At 46.6% G+C, this 26754-nt stretch overlaps 1 protein-coding gene across 2 annotated transcripts in view; it reads right to left on the bottom strand.

Annotated features, from left to right (window-relative positions):
- Positions 1-26754, bottom strand: part of SORL1 (sortilin related receptor 1) — a 258666-nt gene that overhangs the window by 154328 nt on the left and 77584 nt on the right. Inside the window, exon 1 of one of the 2 annotated variants that reach the window (XM_067751356.1) lies at positions 5500-5818. The exons of the other annotated variant lie outside the window; for it this stretch is intronic. Within the exon in view, the coding sequence (XP_067607457.1) occupies positions 5500-5775 (276 nt within the window). The 5' untranslated portion in view covers positions 5776-5818. Of the gene's footprint in view, positions 1-5499; positions 5819-26754 lie in introns of those variants that run through there. 2 annotated transcript variants of the gene reach the window in all.

Below are 26754 nucleotides of genomic sequence, written 5' to 3'. Positions count from 1 at the left end.
CGAAGACCCAAGGTTCACAGGTCGATAAACCAGTCAATTAGGTCGAAATTAACTGCAGCTCATTTTAAACTGAGGGAAGTTGATTTCTGCATTTACACGGCTGGACTGAATATGCCACGTGCCAAGAGATTCCGGCATAGCTAGGGAATGCACAGGAAGGTTCTGTGCTCGACAAAGATGCCTCAGCCCTGCAGCCCAGACCACGTCTGCTGAAATACTAATGAAATATGCAAACGAAAATGCAGTGAGCTCTCCTTTACGTTCCATCACACCTGAACCTAAAAAAAATGGAGGAAAGGTTACTATAATACCTTGTTTTGATATATTTCTACGTGGTCAACTCTCAAATTATCTACATCTGAATTATTATCAAAAATTCTAAACTCCAAACTGGCTTTCCCTAACACATGTAGGCCAGTCATTTTGCCTATCAGCTGCTCAAAGACTGCAAACTCATTTTAATATTCACCTAAGCAAAATTTAATCAGGAAGGTAAACTGATCCTTAAAAAAAAAAAAAAACACTAAATAAATACATAGCAAAGGCAAATAGGTTATTCTTTGGGTTACCTGCTCTCCAGATTACCTGCATGGTCCTGTGTCTGTCCATTACAGGGGACAGTACAAGGCTTGTCTCCATCCATCCTTGGCCCTCGGATGAAACAATGACACTACCAAGATGGCTGTCATCTCGAAGGAGGAACAGCCCAAAATACGACAATGAAATGTTCCTACAGCATCCATTTTTTTGCTTTGGGATGTTCACTGCTGTTAGAATCTGCCTCCTGGATCCCAGGTCTCAAAGCAGTTTATTAAGCATACTATTGACTCCACTTTCCAGAATCTAAAGAAGACATTTTCTAAAAGAACATGAGTTAAAGCCAAGATCCGTGATCTCAGTATTCTGATGTTCTCACAAACCTGGGCTCTATATCTCTAGGGAACTGCCCTCCAGCACCTTTCCAAGTGACAGGAGGGCTACGTAATGCTGCTCTCCTGGCCCTGGCTGGCCGGAATCCTTGAGGTGGACTGGTATTTCCCACCCTGGCCTGGAGGAAAAGTAACAATCTATTTTATACTATGACACTTCAGGTAGCTCCCTTCCCATTGACAGTAATTATGCCATAAATATATTTTGGAGCTGATGTCATTATTCATGATATCAGGGGCTGGGGATAATAGAAAGCCGCTGATATTTCAAGTTTGAAATTTTATGTCCATATATGTTACATATGTGTAGAATGTTTTTGGAAGGACGTACAAAAAACCGATGACCGTGGACACTGGGTGAATGGGGTCACATAAGGGAGAGAAATTTACTTCTCACTACATACTCTTCTGTTCAAATATTGTTTTGCAAATATGCATTACCTACTGAAAGCTAAATAAAGGGCCTGCATGGCTTTACATTTCACCTTTTCATTCCCCATCTCCTCACTCCTGTTCCCTGTCCGTTTTCCTCCCATCCCTTCCACCTCTCAAAGCCTCCACCTGCCACGCCCCAAGACAGGCAAGCTATTAAACAGTGGCCAGACACCGAGCCAAGAACTCTGCCCAAGAAGAGATGCCAAGTGAGATCAGGAAGTCTTTCAAGGTCACACCCATGATCGAGCCAACCCCAAACGCCAAGGAACCCTTCGCCTCTGCAGAAGAAGCCAACCTGAAACCGCAAATGCTTTGCCTTCTCATCTTTTGGAAGCATACAGGTCAAACATCCTAACTTCAGAATCAACCAGGCAATTCTTTCCCAAGCAAGTGTATCATACAAGAATCTACCCCAAAGAGATCTAAAGCTACACAGTCTTCCACCCCCAAAGGAGGCTCTTTGTCTCAGGGCCTTGTGCTGTAACAGACACTTTATTTTCAGTCTCAAATCAGGACACTGAATACTCCCTGGACTCTAAAAAGCTGGAATTATGAAGAGAGAGCTCATTGGAAGGAAAATAAACCTGTAAATCCTGTTAGGCTTTGCGCTTCATTCCAAAGGATTTTTCCCCAAAACAATACCATTAGCAATACCATGAGAGCCCTAAAAGGGAGGCTTCTGTACGATAGAATCCCAGCTCTTCATTCAAAATAAACCCCAAAATAGCACAGGAAAATCAGGGCTCCCAGACCCACATCCTGAGCCAACTGACTTCCACTCTCCACTGTGGGCTCACGACAGTCCTCCTTATAAATACCTTTCCTGCAACTTGGATGTGCCTCCTACCCTCTAGGCCTTTCTCTTTCCAGGTGGGCAGCTGGTCCACAAATATTCATTAAGGGCCTCCCGAGTGCCAGGGACACGGAGGAGAGGCTTGATCCATGCCCTCAAGGAGCAAACAGGGAGATGAAACAGTTAAACAAGCAATTAGAACACCAGGCAGTCAGTGCTGTTACCAAGCTCAAAAGAACTCTTCCCACCAGAGCCTGGGAATACTAAGAGGTACTCCTTGGATGCTGAAAAATGGAAGAGGGGTTTTGCAAGCAAAGAAAGAAACGGGGAAGGACCATTTGAGGCAGAGGGAAAAGCAGGTGGCACAGAGGCACGGAGCTGACATAAAATCAGGAGGAAATCCAGTGTGACAAGAATGCTGGAATCCCCCTTCTTGGGTCTGGCCTGTTTTAGAAGGGACACAACTAAGCCTAGTTTACTCCATAGGTTAGCAGAGCCAGAGAAAAAGAACTGACACTGACTGCAACACAGGGCTCTTTCTCAGATGCAAAAGCCCTCCTGCTCCCCTCCCTGGAGCTGGTGGCCTGAACATCACCCCTGGGGCTTCTTCCGTCAGGCAGTTTCTGCTTCCAGCCCTAATCTGTGCTGCCAGGCATCCTCTTAACCTCACTCAAAGGTCAGAGAGCGAGAAGCTGCAGAGTGTCTGAGCCCACTGACCCTTTATCACTCCATCTCCCATGCCCTCCCATATCAAACAACCCACTCACACCCCACTGAAGAGTTGTGGCTGGTGAATCACGTCCATGTTTCCTTGTCCCTGTCTGGTACATTTCCATGCCTGTATATTTGCATCTGCTTTATCTCCTCCTTAAATTCTAAGCTTTCTGAAAGCAGGGATGAAAACTCTCCCCACCCCCTCATCTGCACCCCCATCCCTATATAGAATCACACTGAATTCAAGTGACACTATGGAAAAACATGGCAATTCCTTACATTTCAAAGTTAAAGGGCAGAGACTGGGGGGAGTATAACATGGGAATTGGCTTAGGGCTAGAAGCAGAATGGCCATCTAATTTATAGTCTGCATCCTGACACTTTTTTGAGTGAACACAGCACTTTTCATAACCATCAGGGATAACGTAAAAACCAGGTCTGTCCCAGGGAAAACAGAGGCAAATGGGCATCTTTGCTAGAAAGATTGTTCCAAATAGCTGGGCGGCCCTCCAGAGCTCCAAGAGGGACACGCCAAACCCCTTCAGTTACTGATTCCTGTGCTTGCAGTCTAAAGGGTCTGCACCAGACAGTGTTTGTAGCAGAAAGCCCAGGACCGGGAAGTCCTTCCTTCTCTCTAACTCAAATCCTTACAGACTCAAGTTAATCCCAGTTTTATTAGCTTTAGGGCAGCCAAGAACAATGGCACAGGGGGGAGGCCTCGGAGAAGAAAAAACACTGCTCTGGGTCCTCACCCTTGGTAGGAATTCCTCATTATGAGTCCGAGGGCTAGTTCTCCAACCTTCCACTGAACCAAACTCAATCTGGCTCAGAAATATAAAAGCCGAGCGTTTTTTAGTCACTCCCAAGAAGAACACAGTTCATCTTTAACTGGCCCCAAAACCCCAGGAGCTTTCACAAACCAAACCCAAGGAAGAAATGGCACCTGTGTGCATATTTTTGCGACCAGGAAGCTCTTCCCGCAGCCCAGACTATAGATGTTAGGGACCTGAGCTCCGGAAGGGACCGTCTCCTGCGGCTCTCCACTCCCAGCCCCCAGAAAGCTGACTCAAGCCCACAGCAGAGCTGGGCTGATGGGGAAGGCTCAAGGAACAAGGGAGCCTCTCTTTCTCCCTCCCCCATCCTCCATCAGGACGCTGGCATCCCTGTGGGGAGCAAGGACCTTGCTGACTTCTTTCAACAATACAAAAAAGAAGTTTCAGATGGGGGTGGGGAAGGGAACAAGGATCTGGACCCACGAGGGAGCCAAACAGGCAGGCTCCTGCAGCCCATGCCCACCAGCAGTTGTATGCCCACTGGTACACGCTCTTGCCCAGGAGCTGATGGTGGATGGAAGGCAAATGCTCCCATCCTCTCACCTCCATCCCTATCCCCTCTCTTACCAATACATTTTACTTTAGAAAAAAGTTATTTAAGAAGCACCGTATAAAGAGAGGGCGACTATTTGATCACTCGAAGGTCACTGAGACAATGCAGACAAAAACTAAAGAGCAGGCAACCCTGCCCCATGTGACCCTGGGCTAGTCACTTCACCTTTCCCAGCTCTGGTGGCTTCATCAACAAAATGGCACAATAGGGAAGATGGTTTATAACGTTCTTCCTGGCTCCAAGGGTTGAACATTTAACTCTGTATATTTCTTGAAGAAACGGCTAAAGGAAAATCAGTGAAGAGAGGCAGAATTCAGACTAATCCTTTAATTTCTACTTTGAAGGGAATATTTTGACTCTAGAAATCGTGTAATTGACCACCTCCACTGGTCCCACTTTTTCTCCCCCCCCCCCGACCTTCCAGTTTTGCTGATGTCAGTCTCAACCATAGGACTGCGAGTCTCATGAGGCAATAACACGGACAAATTAATTTTGCCAGCGCTGATACTAACCCACAAACTCGGTTTGTAATTGCCAGAAGTAAGTCCTGCCATAAAAATGAAATTCATGTTCCTTATGATCTAATTAAATCCATTGCCTAGATAGAAATAAATCACTTACTTTATAATAATGCCCACCAAATTATTGCAGTCTTTCAAATTCCCAAGTGTCATGAGGGATATTCCTGTCCAAAATAAAAAAAATTCAGCCCCCCCCCAACACACACACACACACTCACACACACCTCTCTTGCTTGGACTATACCCAGAGAGTAAGCTTTCAGGTTTGCCCACCTTAATTGTGGTTAAAAACGGTAAGTGTGGAAACCCCCTCCTCTGACGGTTCTGGGTAAATGTACTGCATCTGCAGGGTGCTCGCCTCGGCTGCTAACTGATGATACACGAAAGAAAGCCCGTTTTTTATCCACACGTAAAATGAAGCTGCACCCCTCTGATACCTGCCGGAAACTCCACCGGTAAGCACACACCCCGGGGAAACAGGCAGTGCACCCCGCGAGTGCCCTGGAATCCGTTTGCTAAAATCGACAGGAAGAAGGAAAGATCAAGGCGATTCAAGTGCTGACGGTTGTACTCCTATGTGAGGAGGGGAAAAAAAACAAACGCCAGCCGGGAAGTCCCCAGCGGTGCCTGCACCTGGGAGGCGACAGCCAAGGATGGATGCGGGGGTGAGGCGGCACAGGGAGAGGAGAGAGCCGGGGGAAGGCGGGGGCCGACCGCTCACCTGTCCGTACACCTGGATAGGCTCGGGCTGCAGGGCAGCGCTCCGTCTCCTCCGGAGCGGCTTCTCGTCCGCCCTCCGGGGCGCCCCGCGCGCCCCACGCCGCAGCTCGAGCGGGTCGCCCCGCACCACGAGGAAGCCCCGATCCTGGGGCCCAGGCGCGCGGCCGCCGGGCAGCGTCGGCGGCCAGACCTCGCCGAGAGCCCCGGGCGGCAGCAGCGCTATCAGGATGAAGAGGAAGGGGAGTCGCGACTCCCTCCTGCTGCTCCGTGTCGCCATGTTCGGGCGAACGCGACCGCAGGTGGCGCCGCCGCCAGGAGAGAATGTGCAGCGCGAGGCCGGGACGCCGGCCGGCCGGGGCCGCGCGCGCCGCTCCCGGGGCTCCAGGCCGCCCTGCTGCGCCCGCCGCCGCCGGGTCCCGCTCTGCTCGGCGCGGCCCCGTCACGTGGGAGGCTCGCCGCCGCGGCCCCTTCGCGCACTTTCTCCGCTGCGGCCCCTCCTCCGCGAGGGGATGGGGAAGTCAAGGCAGCGGGCGCGCGGCCCGGTCCCCTGGCAGGCGCTACTCGTCGCCCGTGCGCCCTGCGGCAACCGGGAGTCGCGTGGGGCTCGCCCGTCCTCCCTGGAGTTCTCGCCTCCTCTACCGGGTCGCGTCGAGGTCGTCCTCAACCGCGGCCGGTCTCCTCTCCCGACTGCACAGCCTCCTGTCCCGCCACACGACCACCTCGCCCGCCCCCTGTCGCATCCCCACCTCCGGGGGAGCGCGGACAGCCAGAGAAAATTAGCTCCGAGGACGCGGCGGGCACGTTAGAGTCCAGATGAACCCGCCCCCGTGGTGCAACTCACACAGTTTCAATAACTCTGGGCACCAAAACTACCCTTGATCGAGCTAAACTGCCCCTGCCCGGAGCACAGTAAATATACATCCGGCACAGAGGCACTAAAAGCAAGGGCACGTCCGACAAGGGACTCGCCACACCTCAACAATCACACAGTTATACAATGGTTCCTTGCACACAGAACACCCGCGCGGGACGCATGGCCCCAGCACAGTGGCTTACCTGTGACCCCCTCCTGGGTGAACGAACACTGAGCCACCCTACCTCACCCCCAAAACGGGCACACACACCAATCCCTTCAGCCCACAGCCAACCCTGCTTGCTGCAAGTCCCCTTCCCAAGGGGGTAAAGCTTGCCACTGGGGGCAGTGGGGGCAGACACTCAAAGAGTGGGAAGGACGCACTTTAAATCAACCCTACATGCAGCTGGAAGATCCAGACCTTCTTTGAAACACAAGGAGATAAAACTGCTGTTGGAACTGCAGAAGCAAACCTAAGGTCAATGTTTTTCTGCAGGTTTGTGGGAGCAGCCAAGGCCTGTCCTCTGTTTCATTTTATGTTTCACTGTGCTCTGGACTCAAACCCTGGTTTTTTTTCCTTTGGTGTTTTTTTTTTTTTTTTTTCCGGTACGCGGGCCTCTCACTGTTGTGGCCTCTCCCGCTGCGGAGCACAGGCTCTGGATGTGCAGGCTCAGCGGCCATGGCTCACGGGCCCAGCCGCTCCGTGGCATGTGGGATCTTCCAGAACCGGGGCACGAACCCGTATCCCCTGCATCGGCAGGCGGACTCTCAGCCACTGCGCCACCAGGGAAGCCCAAAACCCTGGTTTTTGATAAGACAGAGGAAGCAGGGCTGAAGGAGAGACTAATTCTAGAGTTGCATGCAAGCCCTCGGTTTACAGGGAGGAGGGGATGGTCATTTCAGTGCCCCCAAATGCTCCTCGTCCTACCCCTGCCCTCTAGGACTCTCCAGTTAGCTTAGCAGACCCCCTTCCGCTACCTAGCACCACCCCTGGTGACAAGCTGACAAAGGAAAGACAGCCTTTCCTTGCCTCCCTAAATCCAGTCTTCTACCACCCTCCCATACCCCATGCCAGACTTGCTGGGGACCTGGCGTCGCGTTCTGCAGTCCCCTACCTCCTCGCAGCCCTGCTTTTCTCCCCCAGCTTTTCTGTCCATCTCACCAAAATCATAGAACCACCCAGTTCTCCCCACTAGGCAAATCACTTATCCTCTGGGAAAGCCACTGGGCCACTGCCAGCTCTCACTCCCCATCTGGACCAGCACTGCCTTGTGAGCATCACCTTACCAGGTGTGGACCACCCTGTGGCCTCCCCAGACCAGCAGCAAAGGCACATGGACCCCTATTTAACCCCCCAAGGGAAAATGAGGGGAACATGGCTAGAGTCAGAACACCCAGCAGATGGTTCAATTATTGTTTATTTCAACACATATTTAATGAGAACCTTTTCTACAGGAGTGACTGTCAGAGTCCCAGCAGAAAACACGTGTCCCCTAAGTGTGGATTTGAAGATAGGGAGCTGCTTTTCCCACACAGACTGCTGGCTTGAGGTTCAGACGGCAATTTGCAGGGAAGGATTAGTAGGGCAGGACCAGCTACTTGCTGATTTTGATTTTGGTTTGCACCGTGGATACTGGAGAACTGGCAAGAATGCTTAAACATGGTTAATTGACTCCTTGAAAGCCCTCCTCTGTAATCATTATCTACCTTCCAAGCTGTTCTAAGGTGGATAATCAGCAAACCCTGAGACTGTGTGAGCCTCATAACCAAACAATCTCTCCGAGCTTCAGTTTTCTCATCTGCAAAATAAGGATCTTAATTCCTGCCTATTGCACGGAACTGCTCAGAGAATCAGGAGATAATGTATGTAAAATCAAATTACCATATGCAAATTGTGAAGGCCCCAGACAGAAGTATTGTACACGGGTGGCATTAGAGACCGGGATTCTAGTCCTGCTCTGTAACTAGTTACTGTGTGATTTTTGCCCTTGATCGTCTGGTCTCTCTGGGCCTTGGTTTCTTCCTATGTGAAGTAAAAAGAGACTTTGCAGCCCTGACCGTTCCCCACCCCTTCAGGACCCCCGCCTGGGCATGAGATGGGAGCAGGCACAGGCCAGGGCTGAATTGTGCAATTGACAAGGATGTTCCTCCTACCTTCAAAACCGGATCTGGGTTGTAAACAAGCCGCCACTTCCTCCGTGTCAACGTCGGGGTGGGCAGGTAGATCGAGAGAAGGCAGGATCCCCATTCCCCTCCACCCCAACTTGCATGGCCTTGTTCTTCACGCTGCCCAGCATCAGGAGGAAAACCAAGATGCATGGGAATTTTACACTAGACTTATAACTGTGTAAAAACATGTCTTGAGCCTAGGGTCAGACTTTGCCCTCCTCTGTCCTTCTGCCCCATCTAAGACATCCTGAGCTAAAGCTAGAGATGGAGCTAAGGAAAAACCACCCAGAGGTTACCAGTGTCCCACATTTTTATCCAGATGGAGTCACAATTAAAATAGCAACAAGGACAGTCACAGAGAAGGCAGAAAAAGACTCCCAAAAGCCTAACTGGACTTCTTTCTGTTCTCTCTCTCTCCCCTCCTGGCCTCCCCTAATGCTGGCATCTGTCTGCTCACCCTCCCTCCCTGTCCAGCCCCTGGCCTGGCCAAACTCTATGCATCCATCAGGTTCCAAGAGGCCTCCCTCTGCACCTAGCCTAGGTTCCACCAACTTCCTCTAACGCCCTAGGTCGCCTGCAGTCTTTGATACTTTCTCTCTGGTCACATTACTTATTCATTTTCCTCTTAAACTACAAGAAGCAAGAGGGCAAACCGGGTTCAACTCGCTCAAAGTCTGTGTGCCCATTGCTCAGCATGATCCTGGCACACAGTGGGTACCCAGTGACATTTATGGGACGTCTGTGTATACATGAAGGGAGGCCAAGACACCCTATACCCTCGAGGGCTGGGGAGTGGTCAAGGGGCAGATGTGCTTGAATCTCAGAGCTTGACCACCGTCTGCCCTCCACCACTGCCTTTTCCCAAAAGTGCCCAACCTTGAGTCACAACCAGACCTCTGAGTCGCTAAAGCAGAAAAGGGACGGCCCTGCCAATGCTGGTAAGTTTATTCCCTCTTCCACACCATTTTAGCCAAGTAACTACCATTTACCTCGCCAGCCAGGGTGAGCTAGAAATACCCTGCAGCCCCGAAGAAATAACTTTCTCCTGCTGTTGCTGAAAATGCCTCTAATTAAGGCAAAGTCCAGGATAACTGATGAGGTTTAAAATACAGATGCACCCAGAACATAGAACAAGTAGCTTAGAGTCTCACTCTTGAATAAATTAAATCCAAAGACGAGGTTCTGAAAATAGTAGTAACTTACTTTCACACAGCAGTGACTTCTATTTGCATTGTAACAGCACTGTCTAACGGCTTTCATCTCACAGCAACCCTTTAGAGGGGACCAAAGCGGGCATTATCAACAGCCCATTTTACAGATTTTGAGGATTAAGGCTCAGAAGGAAGGACTTGCCCAGAATCACGTAGTTTGTAAGGTTTACATTCAAACCGAGGTTCTCTGACTTTTTCTACCACATCTGATATCTCCATGACAAAGAGAGAAGAGCTGGTGTTTCAAGTCCTGGGTCGGGTGGAGCAGTGAGAACCAGGGCCGAAAGGAGAAGACAGTTGCCCAAGTCCTCACCTCTTGCACAGCTCAGCCCTGCCTTAACCCTCCGTAAACGAACACTGTCCACCTGGGCGCCTAGCTGAGGCATGATGCTCAAGTAGAGGGTAATGTTACAGAACTCACGAGTTAAATCCTGTTTTCCCTGCTCTTCTGGAAGATAAATGGAATGAGGGACTTGGTTTCAAATTTTCAAAAGAAGGCTTTGGGTTCAAGCCCTGTGAAGGAGGGCAGGATTTAGAGGTTTCCCTCGAGTTCTGGCCTCTAGCTCTCAGAAACTCAACTTCCTGAGCTTCTGTAAGAAGAAAGCATTTAGAACCTTCTCACAAAGCATGTGAAACGAAAACCTGGAAATCTCCTGATTGTTATGTAGAGTCCTGGACAAACCCTCCAGTCGGAAGACAATGGGAAATTATCCTCTTCCCCAGGAATACAGAATAGGACTCACCCTGCTGGGTCTGGAGTGAATGGGAGGAAGTAAAGCTGGAAATTCTTTGAAAATCCCTGAATAATTACATATCGAAGGCTCGTGTCTCCTTCCCTTGGAGCCTCTGCAATACAATAACAGGGCGAGCACAGCTTCAGGTGCTAGAGAGCAGAGGTACCACCGAGCCAATAGGAATGGACTCGGTTTAATTGTGTGACGCTTTACCTCAACAGATGCCCTGAAGCGGTCCCGGGGCCATCCAGACCAGGGGAAAAGACAGGCTCTCTTGCCTTTTGGCCCACCTCTCATTCTAACGGGGACATAGGATCCCCAGAAACCTTCCTTCCATTTTCCTGCACCAGTCGAAATGAGATAAAAACGCCCCCCACCCCAGTCACTGCTCACTCTTCAACTAAAAAGTCACTTCTTGATTCTGCCCAGATTCCCCTCAATCACCCCAAAGCCCTGCTACCTTGATTTATGCCTCTTGAGATGTTGATAATGTCCTACCTTTCATTGCAGCAGTTATCTTGGTACTTAAACTTCCTTTTTTTAATTATAGTTGTGTCTTTTGACCTATTCTCCACTCTTGCACTTAATAGATTATATCCTGCCGAGTTGAAATGAACTGCCGGGTAGGGAAGACGTGGCACTGCCCTCACCCCTGCTACGCACACCCGTTGACAGTTGGTTCTGTATGGAAGAACAGTTCTGTGTGCTTTTTATTTAATTTTATTTATTTATTTATTTAGGAAGACCAATTTTGTATTAAGTCTCTTGGGAGATGAATTTCCCATCCTACTGTCCACATCAAAGGAGACTGGAAAGATGGCTGACGATACTGGAAAGTGGTTCTCTCAGCACCAGGTGAGTCAGCATAGCTGAGAAGTGAGTCCTTCCCTTGACATAGTTTTACATATGACCTCATCATTACCTACTGCCCAAGGATGGGGATAATAGGGTATAAATGTCTGTAAAAATCCAGCCACCACTCCCAGGGAACTTGCAGAAAACAAAGATACAAATAGCAGAAATGTGTGAAAACAGCGTTAAATTAATTAAACAAGGAGGCCATTAGGCTGAAGTGGCTCTAATGCTTTGGTGACCTTAGACGAAAGCCTAAGCCTACACGTGCCCTGAGGTTAAAAAATGGAAACCTAAGGACAGCCAATCACAAAGAGCCGACTACGCTTTAGGCTACAGCCAATCAATAATTTCCTTTCTTTGTTTCCTCACCTTCTCGATATGTCTTTCCAGGCTCCTGTGACGGAGCTCTCCTAACCGTTTCCAGTTGGGCACTGCCTGATTTGAATCAAATTTTGCTCAAATAAACTCTTACAATGTGTCACATGCCCCAGGTTATCATTTAATAAGAGCAAGAGCTCGGTTTTGAAAACAAAGACGATCGATGGATTTGGGGAGAGTGAACTGGGGAGAACTTTCTAGAGAACCAGACCTTCGGAGCCGTGGTCTCTAGTGTGTGTCTGCAGGTGGGGAGTGGAGAGGGAGAAGCCTGAAATTGCTGTGTCCAGGGGAAACAGGAGGTTATTTTATGTGCCTGAGGGGAATGAGGAGGAGCTTCAGAATCAGAGGATGATGGCAAGGGAGGGTATGGGAGCACACAGGTAGGGTGGTACCCGCTGCCAGAGGTCGTGAAGGCAAAGGTCAGAGAAACCAAGGAAAGCCTCATCTAATTGTGTCAGGACTGTGGTCCAGGGGATTTACGGATGCGGTGCAGCAAGGGCGGCTGTTTCACCAGGACCGTGACCTATGCTCCACAATCACCGCTTTGTATACTTCCTGCTACCAGGAGGCACGTGTTTATCACACGTGGGATCCTTCGTGGGGCACCGCGGATCATACCTCTCACTGTCTGCCATCTCGAAATCCATCACACTGGAGACTTTACATGGTGTCATCAGCTGAGTTAGCACCTGTAAAAATGATCACTCCCATTGGACTTAAAACTGCAAGCGCTTTTAATGAGGCCCTGGATAAAGGAATACATTTTCTCAGAGCCCTTATACAAATTCTATTAAATCATTCACACCAGATAAATGACTGAAATGGTGATTAGGGTTTGGAGGCATACCATATGCATCATACCACGCATCCACTCAGAGGCAAATACGTTCTCATCTGAGGTTTGACCCAATGCCACCTAAGCTGAGCGCTAAGCGAAAAATCCTTTCCCTTTCAGTGGTTATTTCAACAAGAACTTCAATGCCAAACTAGCAGTGAATTTTGTGTATGAATTTTCTTTGCATTCTAACATTATGTAAATGAAAAACTCAACGAAGTGCAAATTAAGACTATTCTTAATTCTAAAAGGCTGCTATTCTGTGATAATGACGCCATGGAATATTTCACCGTCTGCCAAGCACGGTGTGTGGTTCCTGCTCCCCCATCTGCCTTATTCGCCTCCCAGCAGGGGGGCACCCACTGTGTCCTCAGTTTTTTCTGCCCTCTAAAGTCAGAGCTGGGGGACTTCCCTGGTGGTCCCATGGTTAAGACTCCGCACTCCCAGTGCAGGGGCCCAGGTTCAATCCCTGGTTGGGGAACTAAGATCGCACATACCACAACTACCGAGCCCAAGTGCCACAACTAGAGAAGCCTGTGCGCCACAGCGAAGACTCAGCACAGCCGAAATAAATAAGTAAAATAAAGTAAAATAAAATAAAAAATAAAGTCAGATCTGGCCCCCTGTCCCTCTTCCTCCTCATGGTCTAATCTTGCCAAGATCATTTAATCATATAAACGGAACAAGAGGTTGATGTGGGAGCAGTGTGGAGAGACTAGAGGCCTGAGTAGGGAGGCAGCTCACCAGGGTTTATACCCCAGCTCTGCTGTGCACCTGCTGGATCTTCTCAGGTACCTTCTCAGAGCCTAACTTTCTTCCTCTGTAAATGAGCTGCCTACCTCTGCAGGTTTAAAGGATTAAGTGAGATTGTATATGTCAAGGTTTCATGGTACATAAAACTTGTTCACTAAATGATACCTATGGTTGTTATGTAAAATTCAGATGAGAGATTGTTGCTAAATCAGTTTGGCCATTCAGCGGTTGTCAGGGTTTTATTCAGGTTTGTCTGTGTCCCATCCACCCAGGGACATGTGGCAATATAAGCAAGTCCCACATCCAGTTCAGCCACACACACGAGCATTTCTTAGCAAACAGGCACGGAGGCCTTACTGCAGCCTGTTTCTGGAGGCTCAGGGTGAGCCCTGGTCTCACCCCCTATGCCCCTGGCAGGAAAACAGGGACTCTAGGAAGATGTCGCAGTGTTCTGAGGCCAGGAATCCACCAAACTCCTGGTCAAATCAGTCAACAGAGTTTCCCATTAAGCAGAGGCCACAAGAGACCAGATGAATGCCACCCGGTAAGCACAGCTCTGGAGAAGGAGTTGGTCTGCCATTTGCTGGATTCTTACAGCTTGTCCACTCAAGCCCACTCCAGACAACCACGTTTCTTAAGCAGCATCAATTTCACAAATGAAAAATTATTCCTAGTATCCCTTATGCTAATTCATGCATCGTCGGATTCAGATTGAGATCATGATGTTGCAAGTTCTGGGTGGAGGAAGTCACCTCTGCAGCGTGGATTCCTGACCAGGGTGGTTCAATTGCAGACCCCACTTAGGGTGTAGATTCCTGACTAGGACGCTTTAAATGTTAACTGTATGCCCCCCGGCAGGGATTAAAGTTAATTTATACACTCATACATGACACTGTTTATATTAAAGTAGTTAAAAGTCAATTACAGACAATAGAGCAACTATGAATAAGCAAAAGATTCCATCAGCAACAGAATAGGAGACAGATGTAAACTATTGTGATTGATAATAGGAAATCTATATGTAGTCTTCATCCCACTTCTAACACAGAGCTCCTAAAACCCTTGTTCCTAAGTGACAGGCTCAATAAAATTGTCTTTTGTTTTTCAAACAAGCCCCCTTCAACTGCACCAGAGTTTGTGAGGTGACTTTTGGAAAGCCCCTAAGGTTGGGGGCTGCTTTCCAGGGGAACCAACCTAGATTAGAGGGTTGGAACTATCAATCCCACCTCCGCGCCCCAATCTCTGGGCAGGGGAGAGGGGCTGGAGGTTAAATCAGCTGTGGATGGCCAATCATTTAATCAACCATACCTGTGTAATGAAGCTTCCAGAAAAACCCAGAAGGATGGGGTTCAGGCAGCTTCTAAGTTGGGGCACACGTAGAGATGTGGGTGTACCTAAAGAGGACATGAAATCTCCATGCCCTTTCCCCATGCATTGCCCTAAGCGTCTCTTCCATGGCCTGTTCCTGAGTTATATCCTTTTGTAATAAACTGGTAATCTAGTAAGTAAAATGTTTTCCTGAGTTCTGTGAGCCAATTCATCAATTTGTCTCATTTGTGTAGCAAAATTAACCAGACTTGAGGAGGGGGTTGTGGGAACCTCCAACCTACAGCCAGTTGATCAGAAGCACGGGTGACAACCTGGGTGTGGACTGGCATCTGAAGTGGAAGAGGACAGTCTGAACCCTGAACCTGGGGATCTGATGTGATCTCCAGGTAGATAGTGTCAAAATTGAGTTAAATTGTAGGACACCCAGCTGGTGTCACAGAATTGCTCAGTGTGTGGAAAACCCACGTATCTGGTATCAGAAGTGAAGGAGTACTGTAGCCGTTGTGGAGTACAAAGTAACGCACACGAGGACAATGTTTTTCCTTTAGAACCACGGATTCTTCTTCGGTGGGAATGCTCATGCCTGTCGTTTATTTAAGAGTCTCCAGCCTGAACAGTAAGATATTCAGTGTCATTTGGGCAGCGCCCTAGGTTAGTCATTTGCCCTCATCAGGAATGCATGCCTCTGGGGTGGCCGGCTAGGCCCTCATCGGAAAGCCCACACTCCAGAGGCGGCTATTAACAGTGTTCCGGTTATTCTACTCTCAATCAACACACGTGATTTTCCTTTTTACTAATTAGCATAACAAATGTTAAAAATATTTTTTCATTAGTGGCTTGTTAATGAGCTTAATGAGTATTCGAAATGGGCTCCTGGTAGTGAATTCAGAAGTATTTAAGACATGTGGCTCGTCCAAAAGATTGTATAGACACACCCATTCACTGCGTGAACAGGTGTAAGAATATAACGCGTCCTCCAGCCCCAGACCTGGCAGATTCTTGTTCTCTGACTCATCCTGTGTGCTTGGTCTGAGGATTCTGGTTGCCTGTTACCAACGTCTAGTAAAGCACATTCAAGTAAACTGGGATGAGAGTACCTAAAAAGAGATGTCTCTTAATGTGCCCTGTTATCACAGATGCGTAATAAGTGCCTGAGTGCGTGGCAGAACCAGCTGTGAGATTTCCTGTGGTTAAAACTGGCAGTGAGGTATGGGGAGTATATTTGTTTGCTAAGGCTGCCATAACAAAGTACCACAGACAGGGTCCAGGAATGCACTCTCTCACAGTTCTGGAGACTGCAAGTGCCAAATCAAGGTGTCAGCAGGGTGGGTTTCTTCCGAGGCCTCTCTCGCTGGCTTGCAGGTGGCTATCCTCTCGCTGGGTCCTCTTATGGTCACCCCTCTGTGCATGGCCACCCCTGGGGTCTCTGCCTCTTCTTATAAGGACACCAGTCAGATTGGATTAGGGCTCACTCTAAAGGCCTCATGTAACATAATCACCTCTTCAAAGACCCTATCTCCAAACACAGTTACCTTCCAAGGTGTTGAGGGTTAGGATTTCAACATGTAAATTGGTGGGTGGACACAATTCTGCCTATAACAGGGAGTAAATAATCTGTACCTGCTCTAACTTGGTGGCTACCCTTGTGGATCAAAACAGCTACTCCCTAGGCATAGCTAAACAGATTGAGACCAGTTTTCACATGTGGCTCTAGAGTGGCCCTGTTGGGAAACTAAGCTGAGGTTGGAAGTAGCAGGTCCAAGGTTCTCAGGATCAGTGCATGAGCTGTGACAAAATTTCAGTTGCCTGTCACAGAGACCCACAACTGATGGTGGCTCACACAAGACCAAAGTGTATTCCTCTCTCTTAAACTGGTATCTCAGCCTTGCTTGGCGAAACTGCCAGGTGTTCAGGCTGCTTCTGTCTCACTGCTCTGCCATCCCTGGGTACCTCCTTCAACTGCATGGTCCACGATGGCTCCCAGGCACATCCTCCTTCCAGACAGTGGGGAGAAGGAGCTCAAACCCAAAGTGCACACATCGCTTCTGCTCACGTCCTCTTGGCCAGAGCTTAGTTATATGGCCACACCCACCCACAAGGGATGTTGGGAGGTAGAGGCACTATTTTGAGCATCCCTGTGCCCACTTACAAATCAGGGGTTCTGTTCCCAAGGGGAAAACAATACTGGGGAACAACCAACAGTCACTTCCAAAATTAGAGAGTAGTAATGGAGACAACACAGCTGAGAGTCAGCAGGCAAGCTCCAGTACCGGTACCCTGCTTCTAAAAAACATCAAAATATTTGCGTATTTATTGGCAAACAGTCACTGCTCTAGCCCCTGAGCACCCCCCTCCCGCTGCCCCTTACCATCCCAGTCCCCCTCCCCCTCCCCCAGGACACCATGGACTTCCCCTAGGACCCACTAACTAAAAGGTTAATGCGTGGTCCACAGGGGCCTCCCTGACCCTGATCCTGCCCAATGGCTTGTGCCCAGTCTGATTGGTTCATGCCCTTGTCTTGCTGATTTTTTAATATTTCAAATATAACTTGTGGGAGCAATGTCTGGAAACCAGATTTTATGAAAAAGTTAAAGAGCTAGGGATATTTAAGCTAAGATAGATTTGGCAGGGGAAACAGCTCAGTCATCATCTTTAAGCATTTATAATAATAGTCACTACCTTTAAATTTTCCTTTAAGTGTCTATTATGTGCCAAGACCCGAACTGGGCTCAGTGCTTTATATGTACTCTTTCAAATTCTCAAAGCAATCCTATATAGTGCGAATTATTTTCATTTCATTGACAAAGGCACTGAAGATCAGAGACATTCAGTTACTCGCAGAAGACATACAACCAGAGTCAAGATTCAAACCCCTGGATGTCTGGCTCCAAAGGGGACGCTTTCTCCCCAGCACCATGTTGCTTTCTCTGTGAAAGAGGAAGTAGCCATATTCACATTTCTTTATAGAGCAGAACTAAGACGTTACAGGAGAGCCAGGAAACATAAGTTCAAATAAAAATAGAACTTCTAACAATCGAGTTATTAAAAAATGAAATGTACTGGTGAGCTGATAGTAAATTTTATATAGAAATATAAAGGACCTAGAACAGTCAAAGCAACCTTGAAAAAGAACAAATTTGAAGGACTTATACTACATGATTTCAACACTTACTGTAAAGCTATAGTAATTAAGAAAGTATGGTATTGGCATAAATAAACAGATAGATGGGGAAAAAATGAGAGTCTAGAAACAGAATCATACACATAGAGTCAAATGATTTCTGACAAAGACAATTCAGTGGGGGAAAAATCATTTTTAAGTGGTACTTGATTAATTCAATATTTATATGAAATCAATGAACCTCAACCCCTACTTCACATCATATACAAAAATTCATTTGAGATGGATCACAAACCTAAACGTAAAAACTAAACTATAAACCTTCTAGAAGAAAATATGGGAGAATATATATGCAAAGACTGGGGTGGGCAAAGATTTCTTAGGCCATGTAAAAACATAATAATAAAAGAAAAAATTGATTCCATGTACTTTATTAAAATTAAAATTCTAATCATCAAAAAGCATTGTTAATAAAGTGAATAGGCAAGCTACAGACAGAGAGATGTCTCTGACAAAGAACTCATAAACAGAATATACAAAGAACTCCTATAAATCAACAATAAGAAGACAAACAATATTTTTAAATGGGCAAAAAACTTGGACTAACGCATCACAAAAAAGAATGTGTGTGTGGCCAATAAGCACATAAAAACGTTTCTGAGCATCAGTGTTCAACAGGGAAATGCAAATTAAAACCACAACGGGATATCACTACATACCCACTGGAAGGGGTAAAATTTTTAAATTCTTACGATACCAAATGCTAGAGAGGCTGTGGAGCGACTGGATCTCTTGTACATTGATGGTGAAAGAATAAATGGTACAGCCACTTTGGAAAACTGGCATTTTCTTATAAATATTCACCTCTCGTGATCCAGGTATTCCAAAAGAAATGAAATCACATGCCTACTAAAAAATTGTGTAAGAATGTTAATTGTGGCTTTATTTCTAATAGCCAGACCTTGGAAACAATGCAAGTGTTCACCAATAGGAGAGCAGATAAGCAAATTGAGGTATATTTGTACAGTGGGATATTGTCCAGCAATAAAAAGGAATAAAGTATTAATACATACAGCAACATAGATGAGTCTCAAAAATATTATGTTACGGGAAAAAAGCCAGACATGAAAAGAGTACATACACTGAATGACTCCATTTATGTGAAGTCCAGGAACAGGCAAAACTCATCTATGGGAATGGAAATCAGAAGACTTCGCTGGTGGTCCAATGCTTAAGGCTCCACGCTCCCACAGCTGGGGACGTGGATTCGATCCCTGGCCAGGGAACTAAGAAACTGCATGCCGCACAGGCTAAAAATAAATAAATAAAAGGTTTTCAAAGAGGAAAAAAAAAGGACTTCCCTGGTGGCGCAGTGGTTAAGAATTCGCCTGCCAGTGCAGGGGACACGGGTTCCAGCCCTGGTCTGGGAAGATCCCACACGCCACGGAGCAACTAAGCCCGTGCGCCACAACCACTGAAGCCCCCGTGTCTAGAGCCCGTGCTCCACAACAAAAGAAGCCACCACAATGAGAAGCCTGTGCACCTCAACGAAGAGTAGCCCCTGCTCACCGCAACTAGAGAAAGCCCATGTGCAGCAATGAAGACCCAACGCAGCCAAAAATAAATAAATAAATTAATTAATTTGAAAAAAAGAATTGAGGTTACCTGTGGGAGGGTGTGGAGAGGGAGTGGGGAGGGAGGGTGGTGGGATCATGGGGAAATTTTTTGTGTGATGTGGCAATTTTCTACATTTTGATTTAGCCATTGGAAACACAGGTATATTTGTCCAGACTCATCAAATTGTACACTTAAGGTCTGTGCATTTTACTGTATGTAATTATACTTCAATTTAAAATGAATTTAAATAAACGAAAGGATGAAATTAGTTGCCTCTCCCAGTATTATGCTCCTCAGTATTGGAAGTATTCAAGCTAGAGTAAATGCTTGTCAGAGATACTGTGGAGGGTTCAGATTAAGTCATTTAAGAAAAAATAAACTCAGATTTTTAAGACCTTGGTATACATGATACTGTACTAATCATATATTTTGGAAAAGGCAGTACCTGTGTTCGCCTTCTAGTTTCGAGCAGTCGACATAGATAAGTAAATTTATGTTGCTACAAACTTTAAAGCACTTTAAAATGTTTTTGTTCCTTTTTCTTTTGTGAAACTCTTCCCCTATCTGGCCTTATTTTTTCTTCCCTCCTGACACCCAAGCCCTTAGCCATTCTATGTTCCTATATCTTACAACCTGTGGTGTTTGCACACTTCCTTTGTTAAACATGCTCCCCACCCCCATTTCTCATCAACTTCTGCCTCTCCTTGAAGATTTTATGCAGAAGTCACCGCACCTGTAAGACTTCCCTGTAAAGACCACTCCCCACAGCTTGAGCTCTGTGCCCATGCTAGGTTTACCTGTAACGTAGCATTTACCCCAGGTTAAATGATGCCAAGGTTCCTCCCAGCTCAAAGATTCTAGCTTTTTTTTAAAAAATAAATTTATTTATTTATTTTTGGCTGTGTTGGGTCTTCTTGCTGCATGTGGGCTCTCTCTAGTGCGGTGAGCAGGGGCTATTCTTCGATGTGTTGCGTGGGCTTCTCATTGTTTTGGCTTCTCTTGTTGTGGAGCACGGGCTCTAGGCCTGCGGGCTTCAGGAGTTGTGGCACGTGGGCTCAGGAGTTGTGGCTCACGGGCTCTAGAGTGCAGGCTCGGTAGTTGTGGTGCACGGGCTCAGTTGCTCCGCAGCATGTGGGATCTTCCCAGACCAGGGCTTAGAACCCGTGTCCCCAGCATCGGCAGGCGGATGCTTAACCACTGAGCCATCAGGGAAGTCCCGATTCTAGCTCTTTGGACAAGCAATTCTAGACCTGAATGAAGAGAAATAGTCAAGCCACCAGCAGTAGCATCTTCATGTGGTTCTACATGAGGCAGACGAATGAAAAAATAGGAACTGGGGACACTTTTCTATGGGAACTACATGACAACGTTAGATCGGAAACTACAATCTCTGCTGACGGATAAGAGACTTGTAGCTTTGGGGCTGGATATGAAGGAACTAAGCTCTGTGCTTGCACAACAATGGGCCCGCATGGGTGCCATGAGCATGGGGTTTCGAAAGAAAAGGATGAATACAACTCAAGGCTAAATGCAGAAGCTGATGTTTATGAAGTACCTTCTCTGGTGCCAGATTCTATACTAAACACTTTGTATCCATTAATCTTATGTAATCCTCATTATAACTCTGCAGAGAGGTTAAGTAATGTGCCCAAGATTTCACAGCTAGTAAATGATAGAACTGGGTCTCATTTCCAGGTATGTTTGACCCCAGAGTCCATGCTCTTAATCATCAGGCTCTCCTGTGTCCCGGGAACAGAAGCGCCAAGATCACTTTGCCCTGTCTGTTGGCTCTAGGTACCTCAACCAGCCCAAATGACAATCTTCTTTCCCATTACTTTTAGGTTATCTGGGAAGAGGAGTCTACAGCATTCTTGTTCCGGTAGTTCTCACGTCTCCAGCCAGGGAGCCCTTCTTTTATGTAATCTGAGCCCCCCCTACTTTGCTGCATCATTAGTAGATGAGCTGAAGGCTCCATTATACTTATAATTTCAATGGAAGCAGAAGGAGGCAGAAACTGCTGCAGTAGGAACTTTATTCTTTATTCTATCTGTCTGAGTTTTGTCAGGTTTCTATAGCGGGGTAGTCTAGAGCCATATGAAAGGAGACTGATGAGGGGACATGATAAGACAAGAAGCAAATGTTCATTAAAGAGATGGAGAAATGGATTTATTCTCATCCAGGTGGAAGCACTGTAGCCCACAGAGTAGATCTCATAACGTGAAGCTATGGTCTAGCCAAGGGAAATGCAGGAGTACTCTGGTAGGCATGGGAACCAGGAGCAGGAAACCGTAGCAATGTTATGCTGACATTTTGCAATAGTCTTTCCACCTTGGTTACTTGGTCTAAATAAACAAAAACCATGTCAAATATATTCAGCACTTACTAGGAACTCATTTCTCCATCCTCACCTCTTCCTTCTCTTGAGCGCACGTGACCGTAGTAGGGGGAAATCTTTGCTTTCAAAAGAGCGCTGTGTGTACCCAGAACTTGGCTCTTCCTTGCTCAACAGCCTAACTTCCGTCCTCAGAATTGAAACCTAAGATGTCTCAGCCACTGAGCTGGGAGTGGGAGGTTTTAAAGCTACGATCAAAAAGCTAGCATGGAAAAAAAAAAAAAAAGCTAGCATGGGGCAGAGCCCACATTGAGAACAACACCGCTAACGTAGCAACAGATAGTTGGTTAATTTTCTCTTTTAATCTCTTCCCGTTTTCTTCAACCCAATGTGAGAAATGAGACTCGGGACAAGTACAGTTGACCCTCGAACAACACCGAGGTTTGGGAGGCCCACCCTCTGAGCAAGCAAAAATCCTCCTATAACTTAGAGTCAGCTCTCCATCCCCACGGGTCCCCCGTAGTCCACGTTTTGCATCTGCTCATTCAACCAGTGGCAACAGTATTTGCTATTGAAAAAAATCTGCCTTTCAGTGGACCCGTGCCATTCAAACCCATATTGTTCCAGGGTCCACCGTACATTGTTATAGAGACCAGAGCAGAGAGGAAGAACCAGTGCATCGAGTGTCATCCAGGAAAGCAAAGCTGAGCCAAGCATTAGGGTGGGGGGCATCCTGGTAGGGGTGAGCCATGTGAGGTCAGGTACCACTAAAGGAAAAAAGGATGAGCTATTCATGTGTAATACTTGCCTCAGGTGGTTTCTAAGTAAGGATCAAGAAAGGAAGCTGAGCTGGGCTAACATGTTGACACTTTCCCTCACCCGACGGGGCTTGAATAAATACACCACTTCCAGCATCTCTTCTGGTTGCCCGTGCAGCAACTACATGTGCTTTGCACAAGTCTGGGAACAGGAGCCAGGTTTTCTGGTTGTTGCTTAAGTTTGTAACCTTTCCAAGCTTACCTCAGGGCAGATTATCTGTTGAGCAGACACAATTGTGAAATTTCCCTAGGAAGCCTTTGGCAAGAACAACAAACGGGGCCACCCCAGAGGTCAGATCAAAGTGTAAACACGGAGCTAGCATTTGAGCTCATTGGAGGTCCCTTCAGAGCTCTACACCTCATTGTGCCAGCTGATTGGGAAGGACATGAAGGGGACCAAGGTGGGGGGCTGATCCAACTTGCGTAGGAGGCCTTTTTTTTTTTTTAACATCTTTATTGGAGTATAATTGCTTTACAATGGTGTGTTAGTTTCTGCTTTATAACAAAGTGAATCAGTTATACATATACATATGTTCCCATGTCTCTTCCCTCTTGCGTCTCCCTCCCTCCCACCCTCCCTGTCCCACCCCTCCAGGCGGTCACAAAGCACCGAGCTGATTTCCCTGTGCCATGCGGCTGCTTCCCACTAGCTATCTACCTTATGTTTGGTAGTGTGTATATGTCCATGCCTCTCTCTCGCTTCATCCCAGCTTACCCTTCTCCCTCCCCATGTCCTCAAGTCCATTCTCTAGTTTGTTTCGTTTTTTACTTTAAAAAATTTTTTTTCTTAACAATTATTTTTTATTTTAATAACTTTATTTTCTTTTATCTTTATTTTATCCTCTTTCTTTCTTTCTATTTTTTCTCCCTTTTATTCTGAGCCGTGTGGATGAAAGGCTCTTGGTGCTCCAGCCAGGAGTCAGTGCTGTGCCTCTGAGGTGGGAAAGCCAACTTCAGAGGCCTTTTTGAATTTAAATGATAGAGAGGGGGATTGAGAGAGGATTCCAATAGTCAGAGTGACCAATTACTTCGGCTGGTACAGGGATCCACCCTTGATCAAGTGTGGATCCCTGTACCAGCCGAAGTAATTGGTCACTCTGACTATTGGAATCCTCTCTCAAATAGAGATTCTCTAGATCCAGGAGCTGGTTCTTAATCTGGCATGCTAGGAAATTCAGTTTTAACAAAGCACATGTACTGAATTGGGCCATTATCAATTTCCTGGATATGGTCCGTTGACCTTTAGGTCAGTCTCCATCCCTACTCACCCTGCTCTGTGCTCCCAGAGCCTGGCGGTATGGACCACGTCAACAGAACCCCTGACCCTCTGGCTCTCAGTTGTCTTTGGCCAATCGGAAGCACTGGCAGCAGATCATAATGTGGTAAAGAAAGGCAGTCAGTGTAGTTATCCCCCCAATTTCCTACCCTCCAGGTAGCTGTGGGTTAGCCTCGTCCCAGCTCCCGTCAGGCAGCTCTGTTCCACACAAGCCTAGGGAACATAAGAGTTTCCCCGTGGCTATTAGCCCAGAGTACCGCACTATTCCTTGCAAATTTTCCACACTTTGTAAATCATCGCTTTATTAAGCTCTCCTTAAAATATCGAATTGCATGTGTCATCTCAGAACACTTCTGATGTTCAACCAATCTGATATTTAATCAACATCTGTCAAACTGACAGCACAGAAATGAATATCAGAATAAGTGTCCCCAAGGCAAGTTTATATACCGACTATGATTTTATCCTCTAACCTTATGAGTTTGGCTTGTTGCAAAGAGAACTTTCAAAAGCTCTTCATTTTATCCTGCGTACTATGCCTCCAATTTGAATAAGCTGCCTTCAGATGGATGATAGTACTTGGTAATAATCTTGTTAAATATGTATTAGTGTTAGATATGCCTGCTTTTTAAACTCAATTATGTGAGAATATGAAACTAAGACCATATGAAAACAGTAAAATGTTAAGAGTAACTGAGTATTAATAGGTATAGTACAGTAATTTAGAACACAGGCTTTAAAGTTAGATATTCAAGTCTACTACCTATTAGCTGTGTGGCTTTTGGAAAGTTACTTAACCTCTCTGTTTTGTTTTTTAACCCATAAAATAGTCATAAAAATTGTACCTATTTCTTACTATTGTTGTAAAGTTAAATGAAATAATGTATATAAGGTATGAGTACAATGAGCACTCAAAAATGCTAGTGATTATAATTATTACCATTAGTAAAATGTTGTTAAAATAATGACATGCCAACCTTAAGGTAAATGACCTCATCAGGTTGTTCTGAAGGTTAAATAGTGAATATTTTTAAAGTGCTTAGAACGGTACCTGGCACATAGCTCAGAGCTATATGGTGTTAATACATAAATACGATTTAAGTACAAATACCTAGGTATAATCTGATTTCTTTCTGTCTTTTAATTATTCTCAGTCTCTTCTCAAACTACTTTTGGATTTTCCTCCAGGCTTAAATAGAAAAGAACCGTTTAACTTCATCCTGAAATTTTTCTTGGAGTCAAAAACCTTCTTAAGCACATGCATGGTTGTTTCAAGTTCTGATTTTTTTTTTTTGGCCACGCCACGCGGCTCGCAGGATCTCAGTTCCCCAACCAGGGACTGAACCCAGGGCCGCATCAGTAAAAGCCCAGAGTCCTAACCACTGGGCCACCAGGGAACTCCCCAAGTTCTGATTTTAAGCATCAAGTCAGCTTAGGGTCAAAAGCGATTTTAAGCCAGTTTTCTTGAATATTTTATTCCTCACAATCCTGAAGGAGATCTTAAGATAATCTTTTGCCACAATGGTAGAGAAACTGACATTTTTCTTCCCGGTCCAGCCTCTCAGCTTTACCTGCCCCAGAAACAGAACACGTGGGGCCCAGAGCTGTTTAATGTCTGCTTGTTCTGGGATTTGGGTCCATTAAAGTAAGATAGAACTCAGGATAATAAAGGGATAAATGCTTTCTTCATAAAATGAGGCCAGGATCATCGCTCTCCCAGCATCAAATTTACGATAATAGGTGAATATGCATTTCTTTGTGAGGCCAGATGAGCTGTGTTTGGTTCCAGGTGCTCCAGGAGGAAGACACCCACAGCCCAGTGTGGAATGTGCTCAACTGCTCCCACCGCTCATCCTCAGAACTGATGCTAAGCTGCTTCCTTTCCTGGGGAAGCCAGGGAACCCTAAGTCTGGAACCTTCCCTCCTTGCTTCAGAGCAGTCCTACTGAGTGTACAAGTAAAACCACCCATAGCCGTAAAGGCTGACGATGTGAAGTTTACTATATGCAAAAAAAGCCTTGAAATTTAACTACTGCTCCTGGGAAGGTAGTGAAATCCAGGAGAAAAGGGGATTGGATGCGGAAGGAAGAGGAGAAAAGCATCAAAGGGTCAAGACTAATAAAAATGAGAGAGAAAGAGAGAGAAAATGAGGTTCAAGGGAATATCCACCAGGGACACCCTCTGAAAGCTTAAGCACTAAGGTCCTACTCTTTGTAGGACCGAACGTGTGTTGCAATTCATATATTGAACCCTAATCCCCAGTGTGACGGTATTAGGAGATGAGGCCTTTAGGAGGTGATGATGTCATGAAGGTGATTAGGTCAAGGGTAGAACCCTTGTGAGAGATTAGTACCTCTATAAGAGGTCTCAGAGAGCTCTCTTGCCCCTTTCACCACATGAGGGCCCAGTCAGAAGGCAGCGTCTGGAAACCAGGGAGCTCTCAGCAGACACCGAATCTGCTGGGGCCTTGACCTTGGACTTCCCGGCCTCCAGAACTGTGAGAAATGATGTGTGTTGTTTATAAGCCACCCAGTCTGTGGGATTCTGTTATAGTTGCCTGATCAGACTACGACAATAGCACAGAGGAGCCAATTAGAATAAGCCCAATACTTGATCTCATGCGGTCCCTCGCCCCTGGATGTAAGCCATAGAGCCGTAGAAACTGAAACTACCTTCAGTGTTAAAGGGCACTTATTGGCTTCTTTTTTTGGCTGTGCCACTCAGCTTGTGGGATCCTAGTTCCCCAACCAGGGATGGAACCTGTGCCTCCTGCAGTGGAAGCGTGGTGTCCTAACCACTAGACCGCCAGGGAAGTCCCCTTAATGGCTTCTGGCAAAGGAAAAGCTCTGTTAAACACAGAGCTTTTCCTCTGTGTTCCTCTGTGTTCCTCTACTCACCCCTGCTACCACATTTCCGGTCACTGAAAGTGGGAGGTGGTTTTCCCACACCAAGCAATTCTGCCAGCCCAGCTGGGTG

Source organism: Pseudorca crassidens, chromosome 9 (genome assembly GCF_039906515.1).
Source record: "Pseudorca crassidens isolate mPseCra1 chromosome 9, mPseCra1.hap1, whole genome shotgun sequence".
Taxonomy (NCBI): domain Eukaryota; kingdom Metazoa; phylum Chordata; class Mammalia; order Artiodactyla; family Delphinidae; genus Pseudorca; species Pseudorca crassidens.
Note: the sequence above shows the minus strand (reverse complement) of the source record. Positions and strands in the feature narration are given on the sequence as shown.